The sequence below is a fragment of the Hemicordylus capensis genome, chromosome 15 (assembly GCF_027244095.1).
Source record: "Hemicordylus capensis ecotype Gifberg chromosome 15, rHemCap1.1.pri, whole genome shotgun sequence".
Lineage (NCBI taxonomy): Eukaryota > Metazoa > Chordata > Lepidosauria > Squamata > Cordylidae > Hemicordylus > Hemicordylus capensis.
In genome coordinates, this window is record NC_069671.1 from 2,643,731 (window position 1) to 2,671,677 (window position 27,947).

General features: G+C 48.2%; 1 protein-coding gene and 1 long non-coding RNA gene across 2 annotated transcripts; one reads left to right on the top strand and one right to left on the bottom strand.

The window, feature by feature from the left end:
* Window positions 1-253: 253 nt before the first annotated feature.
* On the top strand, window positions 254-27,846 carry SEC14L2 (SEC14 like lipid binding 2). The gene is made up of 12 exons (XM_053279484.1): window positions 254-408; window positions 9,212-9,287; window positions 14,353-14,396; window positions 15,155-15,214; window positions 15,326-15,514; window positions 17,351-17,446; window positions 18,387-18,447; window positions 18,548-18,631; window positions 19,073-19,179; window positions 21,271-21,410; window positions 22,595-22,764; window positions 23,676-27,846. Exons 1-12 carry the CDS (start codon window positions 355-357, stop codon window positions 23,822-23,824), a joined length of 1,230 nt encoding a protein of 409 aa, XP_053135459.1. The 5' UTR covers window positions 254-354; the 3' UTR covers window positions 23,825-27,846.
* Window positions 22,196-23,839, bottom strand: LOC128337889 (uncharacterized). Its single transcript, XR_008312463.1, has 2 exons — window positions 23,204-23,839; window positions 22,196-22,949 (listed from the first exon to the last, which is right to left on the bottom strand). It is a non-coding gene; the product is annotated as an uncharacterized LOC128337889 (long non-coding RNA).
* Window positions 27,847-27,947: the final 101 nt, after the last annotated feature.

Here is a 27,947-nt window from a genome sequence, read left to right on the forward strand (position 1 = left end):
GGACCTGGCTTAGTAGGCCCTCAGGATGTCACGCTCCGGCTCTGGCCCCTGGTCCCAGTCAACTCCCGGCCCCCTCCTCCTCCTCCTCCCCGCTTGCCACGCGTGCGCTTCCACTGCGCCTTGCCTTGCGCGCCCCGTCGGTGGGGCTCGCAGCGCCATCGCCCCTTTAAGAGCCCCAAGGCGTGGCTTGCCAGACGGGCCGGGCGGGGGCGGGGGCGGGGGCAGGGGGGGCTGGCTCTGAGAAAGTCCCTGGAGCTCCGTTGTTGCCCGCCCGCGCGGCGCCTGCCAGGTAGAAAAAGCCGGTGGAGCGGCCGCTGCGCGCACGGGCCGGAGAAGGAGCGACCGGCAGGCAGGATGAGTGGCCACGTCGGGGATCTGAGCGCCAAGCAGGAGGCGGCGCTGGCCAAGGTGAGCAGCTTCTGGGGATCCCGCAGCCCCCCCCCCCTGCCCCCCATATCGCCCTCCAAAGCCCTCTGCAGTCCGATCCCGCGTGCACATTTACTCAGAAGCAAGCCAAGGGGCGGCGGGCGTACGTCTGAGAGTCTTGCGCTAGCGGGCACAGGGAGCGCGAGTGGGTTGCCAACTGATGGAGCGCCGCCTGTGCCTTTCCCCTGCGGCCGGAGCTGCTGCAATTGGCAAGGGGATGACTGGTCTACAAAGAGAGGGTTTCAGTTCTAGAGTGAACGCAGCAGCTTGCGGGGGTGGTGGGGTTGGTTGCCAACTTATGCAGATGGCCTCTGTGCCTTTCCCAGAAGCTCTGCAGCAATTGGCAAGAGAAGTGATTGATCGACAAAGAAATAATTTCTCTAGAGTGAACACAGCGGTGCAAGTGGGGGTTGCCTATTTTATTTTATTTTGCTTTATTTTTGTTTATTTATTCGATTTATATACCGCCCTTCCCAAATGGCTCAGGGCGGTTTACGACAGAAGACAAACGATTAAGCACCAGTTAACCATTAAAATCAAAACTATAAAAACAGAATAAAACCAATTAAACATTCAAACGGTTAAAAAAAACAAAAAACCAACAACCCGGGAAAACCAGGGCAACCATTTAAAACTGTTTACAACAGTTTAAAAACCCTGGAAGGTTTTGTGCAGTGGTCCCTGAACCTGTGCTTTCCCCAGTAGCCAGATCTGCGGCAACTGGGAAGGCGAATTGTCTTTAATTTTTTTGTTTTATTTTACTGACCAAAAATAAAGTTCTTTTTATTCCATTTATTTCTATAGTTTGCTACAGAGAAACTTATTTACACTGTATCTCAAGTAGTGAAAACACGCATCTCAAGGGGGGAGTTGCCAGCTTACCGTGTGGCCCCTGCTGCTGTGTGTTCCCCAGGGACCTAATCGGCAGCTGCGGGCAAGGGAGATAATTTGTCTAGAGAGAGAAAGATCTGTCTGTGGTGAATACATGCACTATAGCAGAAGCATAGCTGAAATGGAAGAGCCCACTTCAAGGCAGAGAGAGAGAGAGGGAGAAAAATCTTCTCCCTTGCCCGTTGCTGTTGCAGATTAGGCTGCTGGGAGAGGCAGAGCCTCAGAGGCCACCTCATAAGTTGGCAACCCTCCAAGACTCTCTGGCCTCTTTTTCTTTCTTTCTTGTTTTGCTTGAAAATGGCTTGGGGTCTCAACCAACCACTGAATACACTTTTTAAATCCTAGAAAACGAAAAGCATAATTAAAAAGAGGAGGATTGCAGCCTGAAGGATAATAAGCGTGCAAAAGATCAGAAAACTGTGTGAGAAATGCTCTGGATCATTCTCACATGGGCCTCCTTCACAACAGCCCTGCAAGGCAGGCGCGAGAACACCGTCTGCAACGTGCAGGAGGGAGGCCCAGTTGAGAGATCAGGTTGTGGGAGTTCATGAATGAGAGCTGAACTGAGGGTGGTACAGGAGCTCAGGGGTAGAGCCGCTGTTTTGCAGGAAGTCCCCAGTTCAGTCTTTGACAGCATCTTCAAGTAGAACTAGGAAGAACTCCTGCCTGAAGCCCGGGAGAATTGCTGCCAGTCAGTGTAGACAATTCTGAGCAAGATGGAACAAGGGCCTGACTCAGTAGACAGCAGCTTTCTCTTTAGGGACAGGGCTAGAGTATCTGCTTTATATACAGAAGATCCTCGGGTCACTCCCTGGCAGCATCCCCAGTTAGGGCTGAGAAAGACTCCTGCCTGAAAACTTGGAAAAGCTGCTGCCAGTCAGAGTAGGAAATGCTGAGCTCGATGGACCAAGGGTCTGACTCGGTGGGTGGCAGCTTCCCACATGCCTATTCTGGATGTCAGCTTCCCATGTTCCTATGCTGACTTTCTGTTATCAGCTTCCATCTTGGCAGAGGAGAAAGAGAATCACCGCGGGGCAATTTACTCGAGAGATGAGAACGTTTCGTCAGCAAAGGTCTGACTAATCCAGATTTCTATTTCGCCATGCTTCCTGGAAACTCAAAGCAGGTCAGGAAGGCAACAGCCATGCTCTCTGTTTGCTCTCAAGCACCTGCAACTTGGAGGTATACTGCCTCTGAATATGGAGGTTTCATTTAGCTCTCCAGGCTAAATAGACCTATCCTCAATGAATGTATTTAACCTTTTTTTAATTTTAAAGCCACTTCACCTACTGCCCCTCGCTACACCTTGTAGCAGTGAGTTCCATAGGCAATATTTACTGTTTGACTTGCACTGTGTGTGACTACTTGGAAAGACAGTCATCTCTACATATTTATTCATTAAAAAAGAATTATATCTCTTCTTTCAGTCTCGAAAGGGGTCCCTAAACAATGAAATGTACCATATCATCGGAATGTGACTCGGTGCTCACACAGCACATAATTAATCTACGGAACTGTCTGCCACAAGACGGCCACCAGCTTAGATGGCTTTATATGAGGATTTCATGGAGAACAAGTCCATCAGTAGTTTAGATGACTGTATGCTACCTCCAGCTTCAGGGACACAATGGCAGGAGAGGGGGCATGCCTCTATCTCCTGCTCAGGGGCTTCCTCGACACATCTGGTGGGCTACTGTGGGAAACAGGGTGATAGACTAGATGGGCCTACATGATGATGGAGCAAGGCTCCTCTTACGTTGTGGCTGGAACGTTCAATTTTAAGAAGTTTGATTCCCCTAAAATGGTGTTCCAATAATCAGGCAGCAGTTCCTAATATTACATAGGAAGCTGCCATCTAGCTCAGTATTGTCTTCACAGACTGGCAACGGCTTCTCCAAGGTTGCAGGCAGGAATCTCTCTCAGCCCTACCTTGGAGATGCTGCCAGGGAGGGAACTTGGAACCTAGATGCTCTTCCCAGAGCAGCTCCATCCCCGGAGGGGAATATCTTACAGGGCTCACTCACCAAGTCTCCCATTCATATGCAAACCAGGGCAGACCCTGCTTAGCAAAAGAAACAATTCATGCTTGTTACCACAAGATCTTCAGTGCAAATCCCCGTGAAATGAGTTTGCACGGAGTGCTGTTTCCTGGGGGTCTGAATGACCACAAGCATAAGCACATAAGAAGCGACTTACTGGATCAGGCCCAAAGCCTATTTGTCCAGCACCCTGCTTCCCACAGTGGCCTACCAGGGGCCTCTGGGAAGCCCACAGACAAGAGGTGAAGGCACACCCTCTCTCCTGCTGTTGCTCCCCTGCAACTGGAATTTGGAGGCATCCTGCCTCTGAGCCTGGGAAGTGGCCAATACTAGCAGCCATTGATGGACCTGACCTCCATGCATTTGTCTATTTAAAGCCAAGCTGGTGGCCATCACCACATCCTGTGGCAGAGAGTTCCGTAGGTTAATAGTGTGCGGTGTGAAAAGGTCCTTCTTTTTGTCGGGTCCTAAATTTCCTGGCCATCCGTTTCAAGGGTTCTAGTGTTGTGAGAGAGGGAGAATAATGTCTGTATCTCTCTCTCCACCCCATGCATAATTTTATACGCCGCTATCGGGTCTCCCCATAATTGCCTCTTTCCCAAACTAAAAAGCCCCAGGTGTTGCAGCCTTGCCTCATCAGGAAGGTACTCCAGGCCGTCTTGGTTGCCCAATTCTGCATGCTTAGTTTCCAGTTCGAGAAGTGCTTGTGCTCTTGTGCATTTCATCAGGAGGAACAGGAGAGTCTTTTCATGCTTGCCAGGGAGACCTTCCCATTGGAGTTTGCCTGGGGGCTGCTTATGGGGCAGAGTGCCAGTGGGATGATGGGAATGGGGGCAACAGGCCAGACCTTTCCCAAGAAGAAAGGATCCCTTTCTTCCATCCCTCCAGCACTTGCTCTGGCACAGAGGGAAAAGGAGAGGGAGAGACCAACAGATTCCCTGGAGAACGGAGGTGCGTGTGTTGCTGACAGTGTTGTGCAAACACGCCCGTTTAATAAAAGTGTTTTTGAGCACCCCAAGAGACATACAGCAACATTAACGCTAAATATGGAACCAGACAAGGAGAGGAGAGCTGGCCTGGTGGTAGCAAGCATGACCTGTCCCCTTTGCTAAGCAGGGTCCACCCTGGTTTGTATATGAAAGGGAGACTAGAAGTGTGAGCACTGGAAGAGGTTCCCCTCGGGATGATGGAGCCGCTCTGGGAAGAGCATCTAGGCTCCAAGTTTCTTCTCTGGCAGCATCTCCAAGAGAGGGCTGAGAGAGTCTCCTGCCTGCAACCTTGCAGAAGCCGCTGCCAGTCTGTGAGGACAATACTGAGCTAGATGGACCAAGGGTCTGATTCAGTATATGGCAGCTTCCTGTTTTCCTATGTAGGGTGCCGGGGAGGAGAGCTGGTCTTGCAGTAGCAAGTATGACGTGTCACCTTTACTAAGCAGGGCTTGCATTTGGATGGGAGACTAAGTGTGTGAGTACTGTAAGATATTTCCCTCAGGGGATGGGGCCTTTCTGGGAAGAGCCCTTGCCTGCTCTCATGCAGAAAGTTCCAGGTTCCTTTCCTGGCAGCATCACCAGAAAGGGCTGAGAGAGTCTCCTGCCTGCAACCTTGGAGAAGCCGCTGCCAGTCCGGGTAGACAATACTGAGCTGGATAGACCAAGGGTCTGACCGATGGCAACTTCCTATGTCCCTAAGACCTCCTCAGAAGGCTTAAACCAGTGTTTCTCAACTTCTTTGAGGATGTACCTCTCAACTTCTGGAAAAAAATTAAGGAGCACCTCATTTTTCCGTCTAGAAGGTCGTGATAGGACATGTGTCCAATCTAGTGACGATAGGACTGCTGTGTGGCGGAACCCCATTACTGCTGGGAAATATAAACCCGAGGCCATAAACCCACACCAAGGTGGTTTATGGCCTGAGATGAATCCGAGATCCCCACCTGGACTCGGCTTCATCCAATCACACGAATGTCGACCACCCGCCGTAAACGAATGTCGGCCACTGTGCATTGTGTAGTGTGACAGATTTGTTTGCGGGCCCTTTGAGAGCAGGAAGGGGCTGGAGGGAGAGAGCTGAAGAAAGAGGGAAGGAGAGCAGAAAAGAGAGCAAGCGATTCATTCTAGGCAGTCGCCAGTTGCAAAGACCATTCGGCCCTCTTCTCTCCATCCTCCTTGCTGGCCTTTCCCCCCACTCTCGCCACTTGTTCTGTAGGCCAGCTGCTGCCCTGTGGCCCGCCAGCAGCACACGTCTCACATGTAGAGCGAGAGCGAGAGAGCTTCAATGAGCAAGTTGAAGCACATGCAAAGCAGGAATAGTTCTTTCTCTGAAACTTGGAGCAAGTGCAGAAATGAACAGACCAAGCGATTGCACAAGGGGGCGTCTATAAACTCCTGCCCAGGGGAGAAGCAACTGCCAGCCCCGTCTCCCTTTGCAACCTGTCATTTGCCTTGCCTGCCGGGGGTGTCTCTCGGGGGGTGTCTGAGAGAAGAAGAGCCCTTAAGAGGGCCACCAGTTGCCCAGGGAACTGGTTGCCTGGAGACTGCTGGCAGGAAAGGCTTACAAAGCAGAACATCCATTGGCCTGGGTTGCTGGGGAAGCCAGTGGGATGGATGGAGTCCCCTCCATGTTATAAAAGTGGGTCGAGGCCTCCGGAAGAGCCTCCCTGTGCTGCATTCATCTTGCCAGGGCCTCTTCCTGGGAGAGAATGACCTGGCAAAGAGCATCAGCCATCAAAGAGCAGAGCCCGATTCCCATCTTGCCTTGGCCACAGACTCAAGAGATCATGCGGGGTGGGGGTGGGGGGTTGGCCAACCCAAGGCTCTGCAGGCACTGTTGGACTACAACTCCCATCATCCCTCCAAGCAGGGGGTGATGGGAGTTGTAGTCCAACCGCACCTGCGGAGCCTCGGGTTGGCCATCCCTTCAGTAGATCATCTTGGGCTAATTGTGGTTCTTATTTTGTTTGTTTTGAAGAACTTGTTTGTTTGCATTCTTTCTGCAAAATAAAGCCATACTTCCCAAAGAATTACAGATACCAAATGGGGTCGGTGCAATCCCCCCACCTAAATTGATTGATTGGTTGTTAAATTTGTATATCACCTTTCATTAAAACAATCCCAAGGCATAGAAAAATTAAAAGAAGACTATAAAAATGACACAATTAAAATATTACGCTGGCAAATAAAAAACAGAGATCTAACTAAAAAGGTTCAAAAATACATGCACAAAATAACCATACCAAGAAGCCGCAGAGGAGTAAATTAGCTGAATGCATAACTTTTTTACAGACCAGCAGCACAAACCAGTGTGACTGGATTCAAACAAAGGATGACAAGCTGCAAAGGATCCAGTGCGATTACTATATAAATACAATAATATACCTACATTCGCAATTTTACAATGGCACATGTATTATAAACTATTTTAAAAAACAGTGGTTAAAAAGCATAAAACAGGCTGCATTAAACATCAAAAAGTAATTGGTTTAAAAGATCATAAAATCGTACCAACTTCCTATGTGGTAGAGTCCTATAGTTATTAGTGGGATATGTCCAAAGTCCAATCTGGTCAATATCCAGAATTGTATTGAGGTTCCAAAAGGAAATGGTTCATTGATGGACAATTCATAGGAAATGGGTATCCACAGCATAGTCCACAATATGCAGCTAGTAATGAAAGTAGATTTAATACAGTTCCGTTTGATGAACGTTTCTGTCCTTGCAAATTGGGAGCTATTAGAACGGCCCACATGTTACTTTATTGTAGCTTCTATAGGGATATCTGTAGTGTGTATATCCATAGTGTCTGCTGCTCACTGAGCCAAGAGGCACCTTTTAAAAGTGGTGATTCTGTTTATTGAGCAGGGGGAGAGCAACTGGCCCTATCCGTCCCCAGCACAGCATCTCTCCAATGGCTACGGCTGGGGTCTACCTTGTGTTTCTTTTTCAGATTGTGAGCCCTTTGGGGACAGGGAGCCATTTATTATTATTTATTTATACCTATGCTCACCGCTTTGGGAGCTTTTGTTGAAAAGCAGTATATAAATATCCATTGTATTCCTCTATAACTCCATTTCTAGAAAACGCCTTGGGTTGTTCAGATGAATTTTATACCCTTTACCTTCTTTCAGATCGCGACAATAAAATGTCTTAATCAGTTGCTAAGTTTTGCCCGGCAGCTAGTAAAATCTGCAAGGATATGGCATCTATTTGAATAGCTAAGTACTCTTATCTATAGAAGGGCATCATCACAAATTGTGATAGGGTTGTTTGGGGGTGTGGGGTATATTTGTATACTTATTTTATGTATTCAGTTCCTTCGCATATTATAATATATATATAATGAGTCAGACTCTTGGTCCATCTAGCTCAGCATTGTCTGCACAGACTGGCAGCAGCTTCTCCCAGGTTGCAGGCAGGACTCTCTCTCAGCCCTTTCTTGGAGATGCTGCCAGGGAGGGAACTGGGAACCTTTTGCTCTTCCCAGAGCGGCTCCATCCCCTGAGGGGAATCTCTTCCAGTGCTCACACTTCTAGTCTCCCATCCAAATGCAAACCAGGGTGGACCCTGCCTAGCTAAGGGGAGAAGTCATGCTTGCTACCACCAGACCAGCTCTCCTCTGCTGCTTTTGCATCTCCTTTGCATGCAGAAGGTGGACCCGCGTTCAATTTCTGGCAGCATCTCCAGGTAGGGCTGGGAAGGACTCCTCTCTGAAACCTTGGAGAGCTGCTGCCAGCCCGAGCAGACAGTATTTGCCTGGAGATGGAAGATTCTTCTCCCCCCTCCTCCCCAGCTTCAAGGAATCTAGGGCAGGTTATTGACCTTTCCACACCGCCTGGCGGATTAGTCGAGCTGCACCTAACGTCGGATCACCGTCCTAGTGAAACGCCTTGTTGCGGGAGGGGTGGACGGTAGAGCAGAGTGGCAACTCTGAGAAATGCAGCCCTCCCCGGTGTCCTAATCCCAAGGAGGGTTTGGGGGACCTGCTGCGCTGCTGCTCCTGCCCTCTGAGCAACTGCCTGGTCCTGGCTCTTGAAAGCACAGGTGGCTGATCCTTGCTTTAATGACACCCAGGGTTGAATCACGCAATCTATTCAGCTTCATTAAGGAGGTGAGGACCTTGAGCAGTCGGGAGATCTTTGCCCTTCACGAGGCCGAGTGGGAAGCTGGCCAAATGGACCAGGGATGATGAGTTCCCGATGCAATGGGGAAGCCTCCGTCCTAGAGCATGGCAGATATTCAGGGCTCGTGTAAAAAGATGTGCCGTTTCCATGGGAGACAAAAACAAGCAGCAATCATTAAAAAGGGAATGGTGGAATCGGTTGGAACAGCAAGTTGGAGGGGAGAGCTGGTCTGGTGGGCGCAAGCATGACTTGTCCCCTTAGCTAAGCAGGGTCTGCCCTGGTTGCATATGAATGGGAGACTAGAAGTGTGAGCCCTGGAAGATATTCCCCTCGGGGGATGGAGCTGCTCTGGGAAGAGCATCTAGGTCCCAATTCTCCTCCCTGGCAGCATCTCCAACAAGATAGGGCTGGGAGAGAGACTCCTGCCTGCAACCTGGGAGAAGCCGCTGCCAGTCGGTGAAGACAATACTGAGCTAGATGGACCAACGATCTGACTCAGTAGAAAGCAGCTTTCTATGTTCCTAACTAAAAAGACTCTAAAACAGATGCTGCCTTTGCACAGTTGAGTTGAACCAGCCCTTTGGCTAGGTGGGCTTGGTAGGTCAGTTCCGCCATTGAGCTGAGATTTGGGACACCTTGGCTTCATTGACTTCAGTCCACACGTCCAGCTTCCAGTTGTCGGGCTTCATTCCACTCCCCAGTTTCATCACTCTTTCCCTCCCTCCCTCTCTCTCCACAGTTTCGTGAGAATATCCAGGACATCCTACCGGTCCTTCCCGACCAGGATGACTATTACATCTTGAAATGGCTACGAGGTAAGAAAGGAAGGGCCCAATCCCAACTGTGGCTCTGTGCGGGGACAGGCTTTCTTCCAGTAGCCACATCCTAGGTGCCTGCCTAGGTCAGCGCTATGTGTGTGATTGTGTGTGTCAGATTTAGCTGCAACACACAAGTAGGATTTCCCAGTTTCCCACACTGCCTTCATGCCTGCAACACCACCTTCATTTCTCAATGGAACTAGAGTCAATTAGCTGTTCCAGCCTTCCTTAGGTAGTGCAATTTTCTTAATTTAGAGGTTTGTCGAGATAAGGCAAAACTTGCCTGGGGCTCTTTTCTGTCTTGATGGCTTTTTGTTGTCTTTTCTGCCCAGGTTGTAGAGAGAATCCTGAAAGCCGTTTTATCATATTTCCCTAAATTCAAGAGGAAGACCCCCTCCCCACCCTATTCTTCCCTGCTAAATATTGGGGGGGGGGTCATCTCGTACAAGCGTTGAACATAACGTGTGAATGGGCCTAAAATATAGGCTAACTCCCTTTGTAACTCCTGTGCTGACAGTCGGATAAAAACCAAATTCACAGCACATTGAGGGGTTGTGATGGGGGTCCCAGGTAAGAATCGTCATGGTTTTTTGGTTTTTTTTAAAGGCAGAAAGTTTTGGCCCCGCATTCTGCATTCATTCTGCTTAGAATGGCTTGGCTTTTTAAATGCAGAGTGCTTAGCACTCTGGACTGCTCTGGGAACCTCTCAGAATGGACCCTGGATGCTTCCTAACCTGGTGCCCTTGGGATATGGCTCAGATCTGCACTGATATGAACACGTTGTGCTGAGTATGAGTCGTTCTTATGCCTGGCACAGGATCTGGTTTTTGGACTTTGCCAAACAGAAAGAAAAGGGGGCAGAAAGTCCTGTATAAGCAAGCAGGTTCTGGGCAGTGAAAAAACCCAGCAGTCAGTCCTGTTATGAAAGACAAAGCCCCCCCCCCACCCCCCGGGTTGCTTCTGCGTTATCCTGCCTATCTCTCCCTATCAGCCTCCCCTTTGCGATATCAGCCTGGAATTGCTCTGTTTACAGAGCGCTTGTGTAGGAATGCGAACCAGCCAAAGTACTGGAAAAGGTCTTTGTCCAAGTAGGATGGTTCTCCAGAGTTCAGCCCAGCTGTGTGCCCCTGAGGAGGTTAAAGGAAAGCTGCACAGCACCGTGATCATGGCAGCATCAACAAAATTTCCAACAGGGAAGTCTCACCAACCACAACCTGAGTATCCACAGTTTGGCGAGATATCTTTGTAATTCTTTGGGGGGGGGTCATGATCTTTGGGGCTCAGGGGTGATTTGCAGGGGTTTGGGAATGATTTTGGGAGGTCATGGGGTGATTTTGGGGGTTCCCCTTCACTCCTCTTCCTGACTCATGGTGATTTGGGGGAGGCTTCTTTCTATACTTAACTGTATTTTGCTGTCTTTTCGTGACTGCAATTCCTCTAACCTCCTGTTTGCCATTTCAGTGGCTTGCCAACTGCGAATTTGCCATCCATGAGGTTTTCCTGGAACGGAATCCTCGCGGTTGGTGAGGGGTGTCTGCATAAATGTAATAAATAAATAATAAATGGCGATCTGAACGCGGGTCTTCCTGGTCCGAGTGTACATCATTACACCCTGCTCTCTTTCTTCCTTTTCCTCTTCTGTATTTTTTTTAAAAAAGAAACTACCTCCTTAAACTCCAGAGGCCTCATTGCACATCATTTTAATTTCCACTGCATCTGCTTCTCTCTTTCTCTCCTCTCCTCTCTTTCTCTCCTCTCTTTCTGGTGAAAGAAAGCATCCTCCGTAGGCTGAATGTTAGAATAAATCTTGCTCACGGGCCACAGTCCCTGCTGAGTAGGACTCCCCATCACCACCACCACCCCCCACCCCACCCTCTGCTGCCCCTGTGATGCCCAGGGTCCAGGACAGGTTGCAAAATCTGCTTCCCCTTCAAGGTTTCTGCTTCAGATTCTGCAGACTCCTCCTCTTGCTACTCAGACTCTGCCCTGGAGCAATTGCCTATTGGCAAGATAAGGCCCCAATTTTAGCAATGGAGACGAGATCACAGGTCGCTCTCCTTTGCTCTGGGGACAGAAGGCAGGGATAGGACGTAATATTATCTGGCGGCGATATCAGCCTGTTATCTTGCTCTCCAGTGGATGGATGTTGCAAGTGGAACTGCTGTGGAGGTGGGGAAAGAGGGCGAGGAGAGGCAGGTGGATTTCAAAGCCTTTCGATTCAGGAAAGATCTGTGCATCCTGGCATTACGGAAGCCAGGCCAGCCAGGTGGCGAATCCTCTGCAATACCTTGACTGCAGCATGGTGATAATGAAGGCTGACAGTGCCCCCTGGTGGTGAGCTCTGGCACTCGCCATCCTGGACAAGCCCCTGAAGGCCAGGCTTACCGCTGGGGTGGTAATGCCCAGGGTCGCCACATGTGGGCGCTTTAGACCAGTGTTGCGTTCAGGCGCATAGGTAGGAGAGAGTGGGCTCGTGTTCACCCCTCTCCCCGGCGGCCCCTTGCAGCCACACCCCCTACGTGTGATGTCACCTGCAGTGGGGTAGCCAACCCCCAGAAGGGCCCCCACGACCCTCCTGAGTTCATTTCTCAGCAGACAAACACCCAGCCCATTTTGACGACCGCGGGGACATCAACATGGGTGGGCCGCGCAGGCCCTTCCGGGGGCTGGCCACGCCCCCTGTGTGTGATGTCACACACAGGGGGTGTGGCCAGGCACCCCCCGCCCCCCGGGCCAGTGCGGCTCTCCGGAGCTCATTTCCGAGCCAGCTTCGTTGTGGGCTGGGCGTTGACTTGGTTTTCTCCCTCGCTCGGAGAACAAAGAAAATAACCAGCCAGCAACCAAGCCGTCTGGGAATGCTGCCAGCATGGATCGCGGGCAAGGGGTGTGCTGGGCGGCTCGGGTTCTTTGAACCCGTCCGCCCAACTATAGCTCCACCCCTGGTTGCGTTCTCTAGGTCACAGTCAGAGTTTGACATTTTCAGATGTCAATGATTGCCCATAAAGACAAATATTTGAGTCGGGTGTCGATGTCTCTCTGCTAGCAATTGCAGAGTTTTCTTCCAGACTTGAAAGACACATTGGGACAGAAAACTCTCATCCCGCCAGTTAACATGGGTGCCAACCCAGGGGGCAATTTTCCTTAGGAGAGGTGAGCTGGTCTTGTGGTAGCAAGCATGAATTTCCCCCTTAGCTAAGCAGGGTCTGCCTTGGTTGCATCTGAATGGGAGACTTGATGTGTGAGCACTGGAAGAGATTCCCCTTAGGAGATGGAGCCACTCTGGGAAGAGCATCTAGGTTCCAAGTTCCCTCCCTGGCAGCGTCTCCAAGACAGGGCTGAGAGAGATTCCTGCCTGCAACCTTGGAGAAGCCGCTGCCAGTCTGGGTAGACAATACTGAGTGAGATGGACCAAGGGTCTGACTCAGTATATGGCAGCTTCCTATGTTCCCATCATGGGATCCTTAATCAGATTTACGAAAGTAAACAAGCTAGGAAAAAGAGTCAGCACTCTCGTTCTTGAGGCTGCCCATCTGGACAGTGTCTAGATCCTGGCTCCTCTAGAGGAGTGCGGACAAATCGCACAGTGGAAGAGAGGAGATTGTGAGGCTTAAAGTTGGGCCGTGCACGATGCGGGCGCGCTGGAATCCTAAATGCCTCTGTGGTGTGGCAGGTGTGGATAAGCCGCCTGCCCTGCCCGCCCTCGATCATCACGTTCTGTTGAGAAACCAGGAAAAGCGAGGACAAGCGAACCACAGAAATCTGGAGGCCCAACAGGTTCAACCAGCTGGTTTGTGGGCATGTTGTAACTATCTCGCTTTATCCCAGGAGGAACTTATAATCTGACACTTCTTTTAAAAAGCACAGGTGGAACTGTAATTGGAGGAAGAGGGTTAGGCAATAGTCAAGGGTTCTCTTCCCATCCCTATGGGGAAGACGAGAGCCCTCGGCTCCACTCCATATGGGTGGACAGCTAGGCTTGCGGTAGCAAGCATGAATTGTCCCCTGTGCTAAGCAAGGCTTGCACTGGTTTGCATTTGGATGGGTGACTACATGTGAGCACTGCCATAAAACATTCCCCTTAAGGGATGGGGCCATAGCTTAGTGGTAAAGCACCTGATTTGCATGCAGAAGGTCCCAGGTTCGATCCTTGGCAGCATCTCCAGGTAGGATTGGGAAAGACTCCCACCTGTAACCTTGGAGAGCTGCTGCCAGTCAGTGTAGACCATCCTGAGCTAGATGAAACAAGGGTTTGGTTCAGGATAAGGCCACAACACACCAGGGGTCTCCAGACTTCATTGAGTCCCCAAATGTTGTTGTGGTAAAGTTGTTGTCATCTCCAGTAGCTACAACTGGGGATGATGAGAGTTGTAGTCCAGTAGCAGAGCCTCAGCTTGGTCACCCCTGGATTATTGCATCAAATGCGGAGAACTATTCTTGCTTTCTTCGCATCATGCAGCTGTGACTTCTCAATGCACCCTGGTTTTCTGAATTTCATCCAAGACCCTATCAGCAAGGAAGGAAGGAATTTGAAGCTCAGCCCATTTAAACAGCAGTGCTTTTCAATGGATAGGAACATGGGAAACTGCCTTCTACTGAGTCAGACCCTTGGTCCATCTAGCTCAGTATCGCCTACCCAGGCTGGCAGCGGCTTCTCCAAGGTTGCAGGCAGGAATCTCTCTCAGCCCTATCTTGGAGATGCTGCCAGGGAGAGAACTGGGAACCTTCTGCATGCAAGGGTACAGGTGCTCTTCGCAAAGCGGCCCCATCCCTAAGGGGGGTCTTCCAGTGCTCATACATGTAGTGTCCCATCCAGATACAAACCAGGGTGGACATTGCTTAGCAAAGGGGACAGTTCATGCTTGCTGCCACAAGATCAGCTCTCCTCTCTTTCCCTCTCCTCTCCAAAAATGCTGGGTGGAGGAGGTCTGTGCTTACAAAGAGATATAGTCAGGAACAGGTACAAATTTGGCCCACCCAACCAAGTGGTACATATATATAAACTCTGCCTAGTTTTTGGTTTTTTTTAAATGTGCATCTCTAACCCTAATTAATTTCATTGCAGCTCGGTGTTTTGATCTGCAGAAATCGGAAGCCATGATCCGGAAGGTAAGAGATCAACACATCCCTTCAGTTGCATTCTTCTGTATAGGCCAGCAACCAGCATTGCTGGGATACATACATGGAAACCAGCCAATTTGGAATTCTTACAAACCTCAAAATCCTGGGGCTGTTGATTCATCTGCTCCTGATTTATGTTGAGTTTTAATGCAACTTGGCAAATATTGCTCCTGTCTTGAAACCTAAGAACCTAAAAAGAGCCCTGCTGGATCAGGCCCAAGGCCTATCCAGTCCAGCATCCTGTTTCACACAGTGGCCCACCAGATGCCGCTGGAAGCCACAGGCAGGAGATGAGGGCATGCCGTCTCTCCTGCTGTTACTCCCCCGCAACTGGTATTCAGAGGCATCCTGCCTTTGAGGCTGGAGGTGGCCTATAGCCCTCCGACAAGTAGCAGCCATTGATAGTCCTCTCCTCCATGCAGTTATCCAAACCCCTCTTAAAGCCATCCCGATTGTTGGCTGTCATCACATCTTGTGGCAGAGAATTCCACAAGTTGATTATGCGTTGTGTGAAAAAGTACTTCTGTTTGCTGGTCCTAAGTTTCCTGGTAATCAATTTCATGATTTATCTTTATCAAATACTTCTCATAAAATTCATTTGGGTGGCCTCAAAATTGTTTATAAACAATGGCTGAATCAACCTTAACCGAGAATCAGAATGAAACACGTACCGTAAACGAACACAAGCAAGAACTGACCCGTTTCCACCTCTCACATACTTACCTTTTTGGCTTGTGTTTAAACAGAATGTTGAGTTCCGGAAACACATGGGCGCTGATTCGATCAAGCAATGGCAGGCCCCAGAGGTGAGTCCTTAATTCATTTGTGTCGCCCAAAGGTCGGATCCTGCCCTGGATTTCCCCACATCCTTATGCCCAGTTGTTACCCATGCCTCTCTCTGGCTTCTTCCCCTGCAGATTGTTGAGAAGTACCTGAGTGGAGGAAACTGTGGCTTTGACCGGGATGGTGCCCCCATCTGGTACGAGATCATCGGACCCCTGGATGCGAAAGGGATCCTCTTTTCGGCTTCCAAGCAAGATTTGCTCAAAAAAAAGTTCCAGGAATGTGAGAGGATACGGGATCTGTGTGATGAGCAGACCAAGAAAGTAAGGCGGTAGGCCGTCCCAGGTGGGACAGCCCGATCTCTGTTGGATATTTGGGGTCTGTTTCAAGAGATCTCCCGTTCTGTGCTTTCTTCTTCTCCACTCTTCTCCTTTTTACGACGACGAAGACTGTTTATATACCACTTTTCAACAAAAGTTTGCAAAGCAGTTTACATAGACGAATAAATAATAAGATGTTTCCTTGTCCCCAGTAGCTCCAGACCAGGCCCTGTGAGTTTTTCATTATGTCAAGTTGGTCTGGTTTTGGGGGACGATACTAAGTTTGCAAAAAAAGGAAGAGGTTGAATTTTTCTTGAGGTTTTTATTCTATTTTAGTCTTCCTTGTTAACTGTTTTAGGCGTTAGGTATTGGAGCTGATTCATACAATTTAGGATTTGTGGCTATTATTGTAGTCTTATCACAACTGTCTGGGTTATACCAGTGTTTAGTACCTACTGTCTGACCTATTTCAGGGGGGTCTGAATTCAAATCCTTACCCCTCTATGAAACTCGCTGGGTGATGTTTGGCCAGTCACTGCCTCTTGGCCTAACCTACCTCATGGACCAATCACTGGAATGAAAAAGGGAATTATTCCAGGGCTTCTCAAACAAGGGCCCTCAGATGTTGATGGACTACAACTCCCATTACCCCCCTGCTATAATGGCAGGGTATGATGTGAGTTGTAGTCCAACAACCGGAGGCCCACTTTTGAGAACCCCCTGGGAGAACGTCACGCATGCAACAGAGAATTGTGACTAAAGAAGGTGCTAATTTAAATATGTTTGGGTTTGAGTTTGGGGTGTTGGTTTTTTTGGGGGTGGGTGGGTGTGGGTGGGTTAAATCAAATTGCAATTGCAGTCCCAATTGGAGCTTGAAGGAAAATAAAGAACAATATAGCTATTTATTCAAGCAAGGTCCCAATGTGTTTCAAGGAATGCAGCATGGAAGATGGAGGTTCAACTGATGTTTGTCAATTCCTGTCCAATTTGGCTTTGAGTCAGATACAAGTGTGATCAAACTGTTAAGTATCGAGTGACTGTCCATTTCCCATCACTGCCACAGAAAGTCGTAATGACTACCATGAAAGACTTTATTAATATTTATATTCCACTTTTCAATAAAAAAAGTTCACAAAGCAGATAATGTAGAAAAAGAGAGAAGATGGTCCCTTGTCCCCAAAGTGCTCACAATCTAAAAAGCAACATAAGACAGACACCAGCAACAGCCACTGGAGGGATGCTGTGAAGGGGCCGGAGAGAGCCATTTGCTCTCCCCCTGATAAATATAGGAGAGTCACAACTTTAAAACAGTGCCTCTTTGCCCAGTTAGCAGTGGTAGCCGGGGCAGGGTGTGGGGGCAAACCCGGCTTTCCCTGTTGCCATCCAGAATCGTTTTTGATATGATTATTCTTACATTTGCTAAGATCTTATACAGTGAAAGTTTGTCATTGTTCTGCACAAGGCTGATATGGTTAATTAGCCCTGGAGGGCAAAGGAGAAAGCACGTAAAAAACCCAAACTAGCAAACAGATAAATTTAGTAATACATTTAGAATTTATCAGTTTTTAAAATTATTATTTTATTTTAATGTTGTTAAAATTTATTTTAAAAAAATTAATAATAGATTTAAAATTTATCAGTTTTACATTTTTAAATTGTTTTGATTTTTTAATGATGTTTTAATCTGTGTTTTGGTTGTAAAATGCCCAGAGACATGAGTTTTTTTGGGGTATATAAATACATTAAATGAACAAAACAAGTTTGAATGCAGGCAGATGGCTGTTCAGGGATTCAGTTTTCTCCTTCTCTCTCTCTCTCATTTTATTCTTTTCTTTAAAGCTCGGGAGGAAGATTGAAACCACCACTATGATTTATGATTTTGAAGGACTGGGCCTTAAGCATCTGTGGAAGCCGGCTGTAGAAGCTTACATAGAGGTGAGAGGCCGTCGGGTTTTGTGGCCCCTGGTGGGTATTCCGCCAAATTTAGCTTGCAGGAGTGCAATGCTTCTGGGGCTGTAGTGGACCAGTTAAGGGACACAAGGAGGGGATCACGTGAGTATCTCCCTACGTGTGTGTGTGTGTGTGTGTGAGAAAGTCCATGCATATAGAGTTCTAGCCACCATGAAGGCAGAGCGAAATTGCTCCTCCCTGAGAGGCTAGCTTTCTACATCCATGAAGCAGTGTGAACATAGGAAGCTGCCATATACTGAGTCAGATGCTTGGGGAATCTCTTCCAGGGCTGCTCACACTTCTAGTCTCCCATTCATATGCAACCAGGGCAGACCCTGCTTAGCTAAGGGGACAAGTCATGCTGGCTACCACCAGACCAGGGGTGTGTGCGTTTGTGTGTGTGTTGTGCATGTTAATGCCAAACCGCTTGGTAGAGGAGAGCTGGATCTGTGGTAGCAAGTATGAACTGTCCTCTTTGCTAAGCAGGGTCTGCCCTGGTTTGCATTTGGATGAGAGACTACGTTTGAGCGCTGTAAGATATTCCCCTTAAGGAATGGGGCCATAGCTTAGAGGTTGAGCATCTATTTTGCATGCAGAAGCTCTCTGGTTCACTCCCTGGCAGCCTCTCCAGGTAGGGCTGGGAGAGACTCCAGCCAGAAACCTTGGAGAGCTGCTGCCAGTCAGTGTAGACAACAGATGCAGGCAGCAATGGTCTGACTCGGTATAAGGCAGCTTCCTACGATTCAAATGTGGGTCCGGCACCAATTCTGTGCACACTTTATGGTCCTCTGTCCTGCATTTTGCAGCATAACTGTGGGCTATATAGACTCCTAAAATGCCACGCTGCTGCTGTCCAGTGCAGGCAGTATTGGTCTGAATGAGTATAATGCAACTTTGGATAGTCTCTTTTTGTTTGCCCTTTCAGCTTCTTACTATGTTTGAAGACAACTACCCAGAGTCCCTCAAGCGCGTCTTTATCATTAAAGGTGAGCGGAGCGTTCCCTGGGCTTTGAACGGGAGCAAATGCACACAGTTCTTTTCCTGCTTTTGGACTCACTACTTCTGTCTTTCTTTCTCCTCTTCCAGCTCCCAGGCTCTTCCCCGTGGCTTACAACCTGGTGAAGCACTTCCTGAGTGAAGACACGCGAAACAAAATTATCATCTTGGGAGGTGATTAGCTTGGTGCACCTTAATATTCTTCATCACTGTAGTAATGACCGGGGAGATGTTCTATCCACAAAAAATCAGTAGGGATAGGGAATCAATCTGGCTTGATTCGAACTGTGGTTCGAATCAAACTGGTCCGGTTCGGCCAGCCAGAGTTTGAACCAGCCCAGCCCCACTTCTAAGAATGGTTTGCAGGCCGGTTTGGGGGGTGGGGGCAGGTTGGGCCTGACTATAGGGAATGCCTTTTACTTGTTAAGGGGAATCCTCGCGGGATTCCCCTTTACAAGTATGCCCCCCGGACCGGCCTGAGAACTGGATCGGCCTGGTTTGGTAGCCAGACCCAGAACCGGATCAGGGTGGTTCGAATCCGGTCCAGATTTGAACCGAACCAGCCCAACTGGTCCCGTGCACACCCCTAGAAATCACTCTCTTGCTTTCTCCTAGGTAACTGGAAAGAAGTCCTGCAAAAGCACATTGACCCCAAGGAGATCCCTGTGGAATATGGGGGGACCCTCACCGACCCCGATGGCAACCCCAAATGCCAGACTAAGGTATGGACCTTCACGGCCATCAGAAGGTATTCTCTTTTGCAGTTCCTCCGTCTCCCCGCCCGCCGCCATGGTCTCAAAGGTACTTCATGTAACATTCTAGACTCTTTACACTTCTTATTTCTTGAAGTCTGACAAACTGTACAAGCCTTTACCAATCAGCCTGTCTGAGCAGACATACCTGGCTAATATTCACCATCTTTAGTTCCCAAACAACTCTCATGAATTTTATTCAACATACCATGTCTCAACTTCTGTGGCATTACTATTCTATCAAGACCTTCAAAAACCTTAAATTCTGACTCAAGCAATGGCCTGCTCTTTTTCTTCAAACCCTCCTTCCCCCGCTGCCCTATGCCACTGAGTTCCATTATCTCTGTAGTGAGCCCATGAACATTCCCTCCCATAGACCAACTTGAGGGCCGTTAGGGGCTATTTCTAACTCCCTTATTTCCTTTTCTTCAGATATTATTATTATTATTATTATTATTATTATTATTTCGATTTCTATACCACCCTTCAAAAAATGGCTCAGGGCGGTTTACATAGAGAAATAATAAATATACATATACATATACATATACATATACATACAGGTGAAACTCGGAAAATTAGAATATCGTGCAAAAGTCCATTAATTTCAGTAATGCAAATTAAAAGGTGAAACTGATATATGAGACAGACGCATTACATGCAAAGTGAGATAAGTCAAGCCTTAATTTGTTATAATTGTGATGATCATGGCTTACAGCTCATGAAAACCCCAAATCCACAATCTCAGAAAATTAGAATATTACATGGAACCAAGAAGACAAGGATTGAAGAATAGAACAATATCGGACCTCTGAAAAGTATAAGCATGCATATGTATTCAGTACTTGGTTTGGGCCCCTTTTGCAGGAATTACTGCCTCAATGCGGCGTGGCATGGATGCTATCAGCCTGTGGCACTGATGAGGTATTATGGAAGACCAGGATGCTTCATTAGCCGCCTTCAGCAATTCTGCATTGTTTGGTCTCATGTCTCTCATCCTTCTCTTGGCAATGCCCCATAGATTCTCTATGGGGTCAGGTCAGGCGAGTTTGCTGGCCAATCAAGCACAGTACACTGTATACTTTTCAGAGGTCCAATATTGTTCTATTCTTCAATCCTTGTCTTCTTGGTTCCATGTAATATTCTAATTTTCTGAGATTGTGGATTTGGGGTTTTCATGAGCTGTACGCCATGATCATCACAATTATAACAAATTAAGGCTTGACTTATCTCGCTTTGCATGTAATGCGTCTGTCTCATATATCAGTTTCACCTTTTAATTTGCATTACTGAAATTAATGGACTTTTGCACGATATTCTAATTTTCTGAGTTTCACCTGTATCTATGGCTCACCCTGATTGATCCTCCTACTTGCCCATAGGCACTCCAGTTCTCCATCCATTAGGATTATAACGTTTCCAGCCCTTTTGGAAATAATATACGGATTCCGCTGGAGACAGAATACAAAGCAATCAGCTTTACTTGCTGGCAGTCGGCAAGAAGCTTCTCCTTTTATACCAACTCAGAGTTTCAATCATTGACACATCAACTTTACACACAAGGAGTACACAACCTTTACCTGCAAGTAATGCTATTATAAATCACAATCACTACACCCAGCACCTGAGCCACTTGGAGGATCAAACCCCAGTGGCTAGAATACCTGTCTGTCCAGAGTGGGTGTGGGTTTTTTTGCAAGCTGGTGGGCCATCTTCTTAAGAACATCGGAACAGCCCTGCTGGATCAGGCCCAAGAAGGCCCATCTAGTCCAGCGTCCTGTTTCCCACAGTGGCCCAGCAGATGCCGCTGGGAAGCCCACAGGCAAGAGGTGAGGGCATGCTCTCTCTCCTGCTGCTGTTGCTCCCCTGCGACTGGGATTTGGTGGCTGTAGGCACACCACCTCTAGACTAGTAGCCACTGGTAGACTCGTCCTCCATGAATTTATCTAAACCCCTCTGAAGGCCATCCAGGCTGTCACCACATCTTGTGGCAGAGAATTCCATAGGACTTCTTCTTCTAGCAGCCCGCAGCCTCACTCTGATGTGTTCTTGCATTTTAAGATTTGCTATGGGGGTGAAGTTCCCAAGAAGTACTACGTGCGGGACCAGGTGAAGCAGCAGTACGAAAACTCAGTGGTGGTGAACCGAGGCTCTTCCCACCAGATGGAATATGAGATCCTCTTTCCGGGCTGTGTGCTCAGGTAAGCCAAGGTGGGAACATGGGAAGCTGCCATATACTGAGTCAGACCCTTGGTCCCTCTTGTTTGGTATTGTCTGCACAGACTGGCAGCAGCTTCTCCAAGGTTGCAGGCAGGAATCTCTCTCAGCCCTATCTTGGAGATGCTGCCAGAGTGGGAACTTGAAACATAGATGTTCTTCCCAGAGTGGCTCCATCCCCTAAGGGGAATATCTCACAGTGCTCACATATAGTCTCCCATTCAAGTGCAAACCAAGGGTGGACCCTTCTTAGCAAAGGAGACAACTCATGCTTGCTACCACAAGATCAGCTTGTACGGTCCTAGGGAGCCAGTGTGGTTAGAATGTTGGACTCAAACCATATTAGCAGGTTGAGTAGACTAAAATCGAGTTTGGTAAGATATAGGATATATGTTTTGAATTATTATAGCAAGGGTTAATTGTATAGTTAGTGATTCGCGCTGGTTGGTGAGCTGGAAGTCAATTTTTGTTTAATTGGATGTAATGAGATGTTCAAGATATTGTTAAAATCAATAAAAATTTAAAGCAAAGTTCAAGATATTGTTAAAATCAATAAAAATTTAAAGCAAAAAAAAAAAAAAAAGAATGTTGGACTCGAACCGGGGAAACCCGCATTCAAATTCCTGTCCAGTCATGAAACTCACTGGGTGACTTTGGGCCAGTCACTTCTCTCTCAGCCTAACCTACCTCACAGGATTGCTGTGGGGATAAACATAGCCCTGGGCTCCTTGGAGGAAGAGTGGGATATAAATGTGAACATAAATACATATTATGGCATGTTATTGTATTTATTACTTATTCAATTTCTATACCGCCCTTCCAGAATGGCTCAGGGCAGTTTACAATTAAAACAAAACCACTAAAATCAATCAACAGTTAAAACAAAAATTATAAAACAGCATAAAACAACAACGATTAAACAGAACAGTTTAAAAACCCTGGAAAAACCAGATTACAACATTAAAAACCCTGGAAGGCCAGGCCAAACAGATAGGTTTCATGGGCTCTCCTGAAGGCCAATAAAAAGTTCAGGTTTAAACTTAAGTGTGTCCCCTCTTGTTCCAAAGAGCTTGTTCTATTTTCTTGCCCACCACCACCACCGACAACTACTACTTTTATACAACAAAGTGAATTTGGGTTCACACACAACCCTCCTCCTCCCCTGCAGCTGGCAGTTCATGTCCGAAGGTGGTGATGTGGGCTTTGGGGTCTTCCTGAAGACCAAGGTCGGTGGGCGTCAGCACGCCGGGGAGATGACGGAAGTGTGTCCAAACCAGCGCTACAACACCCACATGGTGCCTGAAGACGGCTCCCTCACCTGTGCCGATGCTGGAATCTGTACGTAGGCCACGGTTGCCATTTCAGCCACTCTTTGCTTTTGCTAGGCGACCAGGGTGAATCTGGAGGAATACAGGGTTCTATCCAAATGGGCGCTCTGGCCCGGAGATCTTCTCTGCTTCCCAAGGAGCAATCACTCTGGCAGGTGGGAGGTCCCGAAATGATGAGGGATGTGTTGCAGGGAGCTGCAGAGTGACGGAGAAGTCCCCAGAAATCAGGCGGAGGCATTTTTTAATCTTTTTAACCATGGAAGATACTTTCCATGGCCTTCTTGGGGGCCCCCCCAACCCTCAGGAGCACCTTCTCAGTGGGGAGGGAAGATCTCCTGCACAAGCCCCGTTCTGTTGGCATAGGTTTGGGTAGAACTCATAACTTATCTTGCATAATGCTGCTTTTTATGCAGTTTTCTTTGTGTGGGCTAATTATGTCCAAAACTTACTCAAGAATCCAAAACTTGGCTTGCGCCAGCGAGAGTGTTTGTTCTTTAGGTGGATTTCTTTGGTACTTGGAGACTCCTCAAGAGGACTGGAAACTTGAGATGGAAAATCCAAACAGCTTCCTGTCCCAAGGAGAACCGAACAGTCCAAGGCAAAAACCTGAGCCTTTCCTTTCAAGTTGTGTAGATGTCGCCCATTTCACTCTAAGACTCTGTCTAGGCAGACCAGAATCTATGGGGGACACCATTCCTGTCCAAAGAGATTGTAGTAAAGGAAAATTCTATTCACAACGGGAGCGGGGGGAGGTATTCTGAACATCCTTGGCATAATTTTGTCCTTGAAATATCTCACAGACACTTCCCTGGGACAGGACCTCTGTACATGCTCAGTGACAGTCTTCTCTAAGGCAAAATATGGCCGCCCTGATCTCTGCTCAGGATGTGACTTTCTCCGTTTTTGTTTTGCTCCTTGCAGACGTCCTGCGCTTTGACAACACGTACAGCTACCTCCATGCCAAGAAGATCAGCTACACAGTGGAAGTCCTCCTACCAGACAAGAAGCAGGAAGAGCAGATCCAGCACCTGGAAGACCAGACGAAAGATCTCAAGATCAGTCATGCCTGATGGAGCCCGCTTCGCCCAAGCTGAGAACCTTGCGCCTCTCTGCAGCCCAAAAGAAGTGGCAGTGGGAAGAGTAGGGATGTGCAAGATGTTTCAGTGTCGAAACGTTTTGACTCGAAATGGGGCATTCTGGGTGTCTCAAGCTCGAAACACAACACCCTTTAAATAAAGGGCTTTTTTCGAGCTCGGAGCAGAACAACCCCGTTTCGATCGAAACGTTTCGAGCACCTTTTTGGAGGCCTGTTTTTCCCCTTGCTGACTGGTTTTCTGGCACTGGCTTCCGATAGGCTTGCAATCTCCTTGCTTCTTGGTTGGCTTGTTATCCTACAAATCAAGTGTTGTGATGGGCAACTGTGCCCCCATTGGCAGGGGTGAGGGAGCAGGGTGGGGGGATCCCAGAAGAAAGGAGTTTCAAACTGTAGGGACAGGGAGGCAGAGAGAGCCCTTATAGTGTGCCTCTCTTGAAGAGGATCCCTCAGGAGAGGAGGAAGGTAGGCTTGATTTTGTCAGCAGTGAGTATAATATGTAATAAGAGTGTAAGCAGTGATTTTTTTCCCCTTTTCTCAGCAATGAGTATAATATGCTGTGCTATTACTTCTATAACTATCTGGTTTTGCTGGATCTCAGATTGACAGGATTTGGGTGCTTGCCTTCCGTGAACTGTGGTTTGTTTTGTTTGTGAGATAGTGTTGTGGTGAGAAATGGACAGTGGCAACTCTGTGTAATATTTCTTGGTGATTGCTATGATGAGCTCCATGTCTGTCCTTGAGACCAACTTGTGCTTCACTCGCTGCTCTGCGTTCTGCATTGCAGGATGTACTCAGTCAAAATGTGGCTGAAGACGTTGTTCCAGTGGAGCTTATGCTTGCCGCTAAGTAAGAGTGCTGCTGTGGCAGCTGTTGCAATGCTCGGAAGCAAGAAGTCCTAATTGTGTGTGAGAGAGCAACTTGTGCCAGTGCTGTAACTGAGCGTAGGCACAGTGGCTGGCAGTGGATTCTGGGTCAGTGATTCTTTTTGGGCCATTTCTGGACCGTGCTCGAAATGTGTGTTCTTTTACTGTGTGCTTCTGCAGTATTTTTCAAGGCAGGGATGCAAAATGCATTGCATATTGCAATGCAAAACTTGTGTGCATGCACTCTGTGAGTGCAGCTTGTTCCAGCCATAGCGAACAACGAGGCACTCGAAATATCCAGTTGTTCCCCATGGCTAGTTCCTAGGGACACCAAAGAGGGTTGGGTGGTAGGGCATGATGAGTGCTACCTACCACCCAGCCCACAAAAGAAATGGGCAAGCAGGCGATTTTTAACCAATTTTTAACCTTTTCCCCAAACTCTCCATAGAATCCTATAGAGGTCTAGGGGAAAGATTCAAAATCACCTGCTTGTCCATCCCTTTTGTGGGTTGGGTGATAGGTTGCCCTTGGTGTCCCTAGAATCTACCCAAGGGTAACAATGGGGTGTTTCAAGTTTCCCAATGGCCAAAAGGTTTCGAGTTTTGTTCCGTTGAAACAGCTGGTTCAACCGCTGTCTTGATGAACATTTCAGCCACCCGCGTTTCGCTTCGAGCTCGAAACGAAATGCAAAATCAGTTTCATGCACATTCCTAGGGAGGGGCCTTTCGAGGACGAGGTGGTGGAGTGAACTCTTCAGGGATAGAATATCTAGGCTTTGGGGGAGTTAACTGGGGGGGGGGAGGGTGGCAGCTGACCACTGGATGAATTTGCCCAGATGCAGATGACATGGTAATGAGATGATGCATTATACTCTCCCACGGTCGTATAAGATGGCTAATCACCCGTCTTTAGTGTGGTGGCGGATTGATGCAGTCACGTTTGGGTGGCAGTAGAGGGTTGGCTCTTATCCACCCAATATTTGGGATGGGTTCTCCGAGTTGTTTGCCAGCTTTTTGCTAGCCTAGTGAGGGACAGATGAAATAGCCTGATGCCTCTTTACGTAATGTTTTAGAGCTAGGGTATACACATGGCCCGGGTGGGAAGAGGAGAGAAGCTCACAAGCCGGCTGGGAAGGCTGTAGCCCTTCTACGGTTAAGGTTCCCTGTGTGCAGAGATATGCTCCGACTGTTCACGGAAATTCAGTTTGGCTATCCTGGCAAATAGCCACTGCGAGAGAATTCGTGGAGACGAGGCCTAGTCTTGTGTTTCGGCCCTCTCTGTTCAGCGGCCACTGCCACTTCTTCAGATCCTGCATCCCACACATTTATGAAGCGTTGTGTAAAGAGCTGCTTGCTTGTTATCCAGGCCTGCACGACTTGCGACTGCTGGTTTAGCCTAGTGGCTCGCCGGGTACTTGACATCCCCGCCTCGATTGAAACGGCTCCCCCCCCAAACCAGGCACTACGTGTGCTGAAAAATAATCGCCTCAAAAAGGTCTCCAACTGGCTTCTGGCAACCTATGGTTTGCTGCCACAAAACTGCCTTAAATCAGGGGTTGTCAAGCCCAGGGCCCCAGCTGCTGTTGGACTACTTACTTACTTAAATTAATTAATTAATATAATTATTACTACATTTCTATCCTGCTCTTCCTCCGAGGAGTCCAGAGTGGTGTACATGGTTATGTTCATCCTCACGACAACCCGTTGAGGCTAAGAGAGAGAAGACTGGCCCAGAGTCACCCAGTGAGTTTCATGGCTGAATGGGGATTTGAACTCGGGTCTCCCTAGTCTTAGTCCAGCACACCACAATGGCCTTGTGGTGAGGGTGATGGGGGTTGTAGTCCAACCACACCTGGAGACTGAAGCTTGAGAACCTCTTCCTTAAACAATGCCTACTGGCCTCTTGTTCTCCAAAGAAGGCCTAGAAACCGGTGAAAACCAAGATGGAAGCCCACGAAGATGGCATGCTCAACTCGGGACCAAGTTTGCCAGTGTGAGCATCCCTACTTACCTCACCTCTTCACAGGCATCACTGTCAACCTTCCAGGGATGCTCCTGGCCCCAGTCCTCCAAAATGGCCCATCATGAGAATTCCAATCTTCCTCCTCAACTAAAAAATAAATAAATTAGAAAAGGGAAGGATAACTTTCAGAACATGACTGAAAATGACCCTGCCGTTGCTCTTTATTACTGACACGTCTAACTGATCTGTGTTTTAGCTGAATGTATCGCACGCCTCCCCCTGGGCACGCTTGGGGCAGCTAACAGAAGGAACAAGAAATACCGACCGTAACTCAGGGCATTCCGTCAGCCATTTAAGCATCGGCCTATAGAAAGGGGATCCTGGACAGAAACTTGGACGGGCTGGATCTGGCCTCTCTCTCTCTTGGCCCAGGGCCCCGAGAGCTGTATGTGAAGGATTGCAACCTCAGTTTCCCCAGAAGTTGTTGGACTACAACTCCCATCATCCCCAGCCTTTGGCCATTGTGGCTGGGATGATGGGAATTGTAGTCCAACATCACCCAGGTTTGAGAACCCCTGCCCAACACATTCTGTGTAGCATCAGCATACACAGAACCTCAGTCGGCAGCTGGCCACCAGCCCAGTTCTCAATTCAAAAACCGTTTCCCAGATTGACTAAGTTTTTTGCTCAACATATTTTTCTACTGCTTCTTGGAGCTAACGCAGACAGATGGTTTTAGTGCTGCCTGCACTGAGTTCAAGGGACAGGGAATGCTCGGGGAAGGGGTTCTTAAACTTGGGTTGGACTACAACTCTCATCACCCCGTGCCACAGTGGCCCAGTGCCAAGGATGATGGGAATTGTAGTCCAACATTTGGGGACCAAGGCTGAGGAACCTTGGCTTAGCAGGAAGCCATTGCCTGGTCCAGGTGTGCTCTAGGACTTCTCTTTCAAAAGGTTTGCCAATATTGAGAAAGGCAGACCTATCCCCCGAGAAAATCCACATGGACATGTACTTCCTTGGCTGGAGGTGAGCCTCCAAATCTTGCTGGGCTTTCTGGAAACAACATAGCACTTTTTGACCCCTTCCTCTAGAGTCTTTCAATGATCCTGAATAAGAGAGAAATGTTAATAAACTTAATGTCTGTCGAATTGGTATGGCAGATGAGCAACCTTGTCTGGTTTTACCACGCGCCAGAGTTGATTTCTGCTAGGTGGTGGCCACATTATGCAGGGGCCAGAGAGGGTCCTGCTAGGGGCCAGGTGACACGTT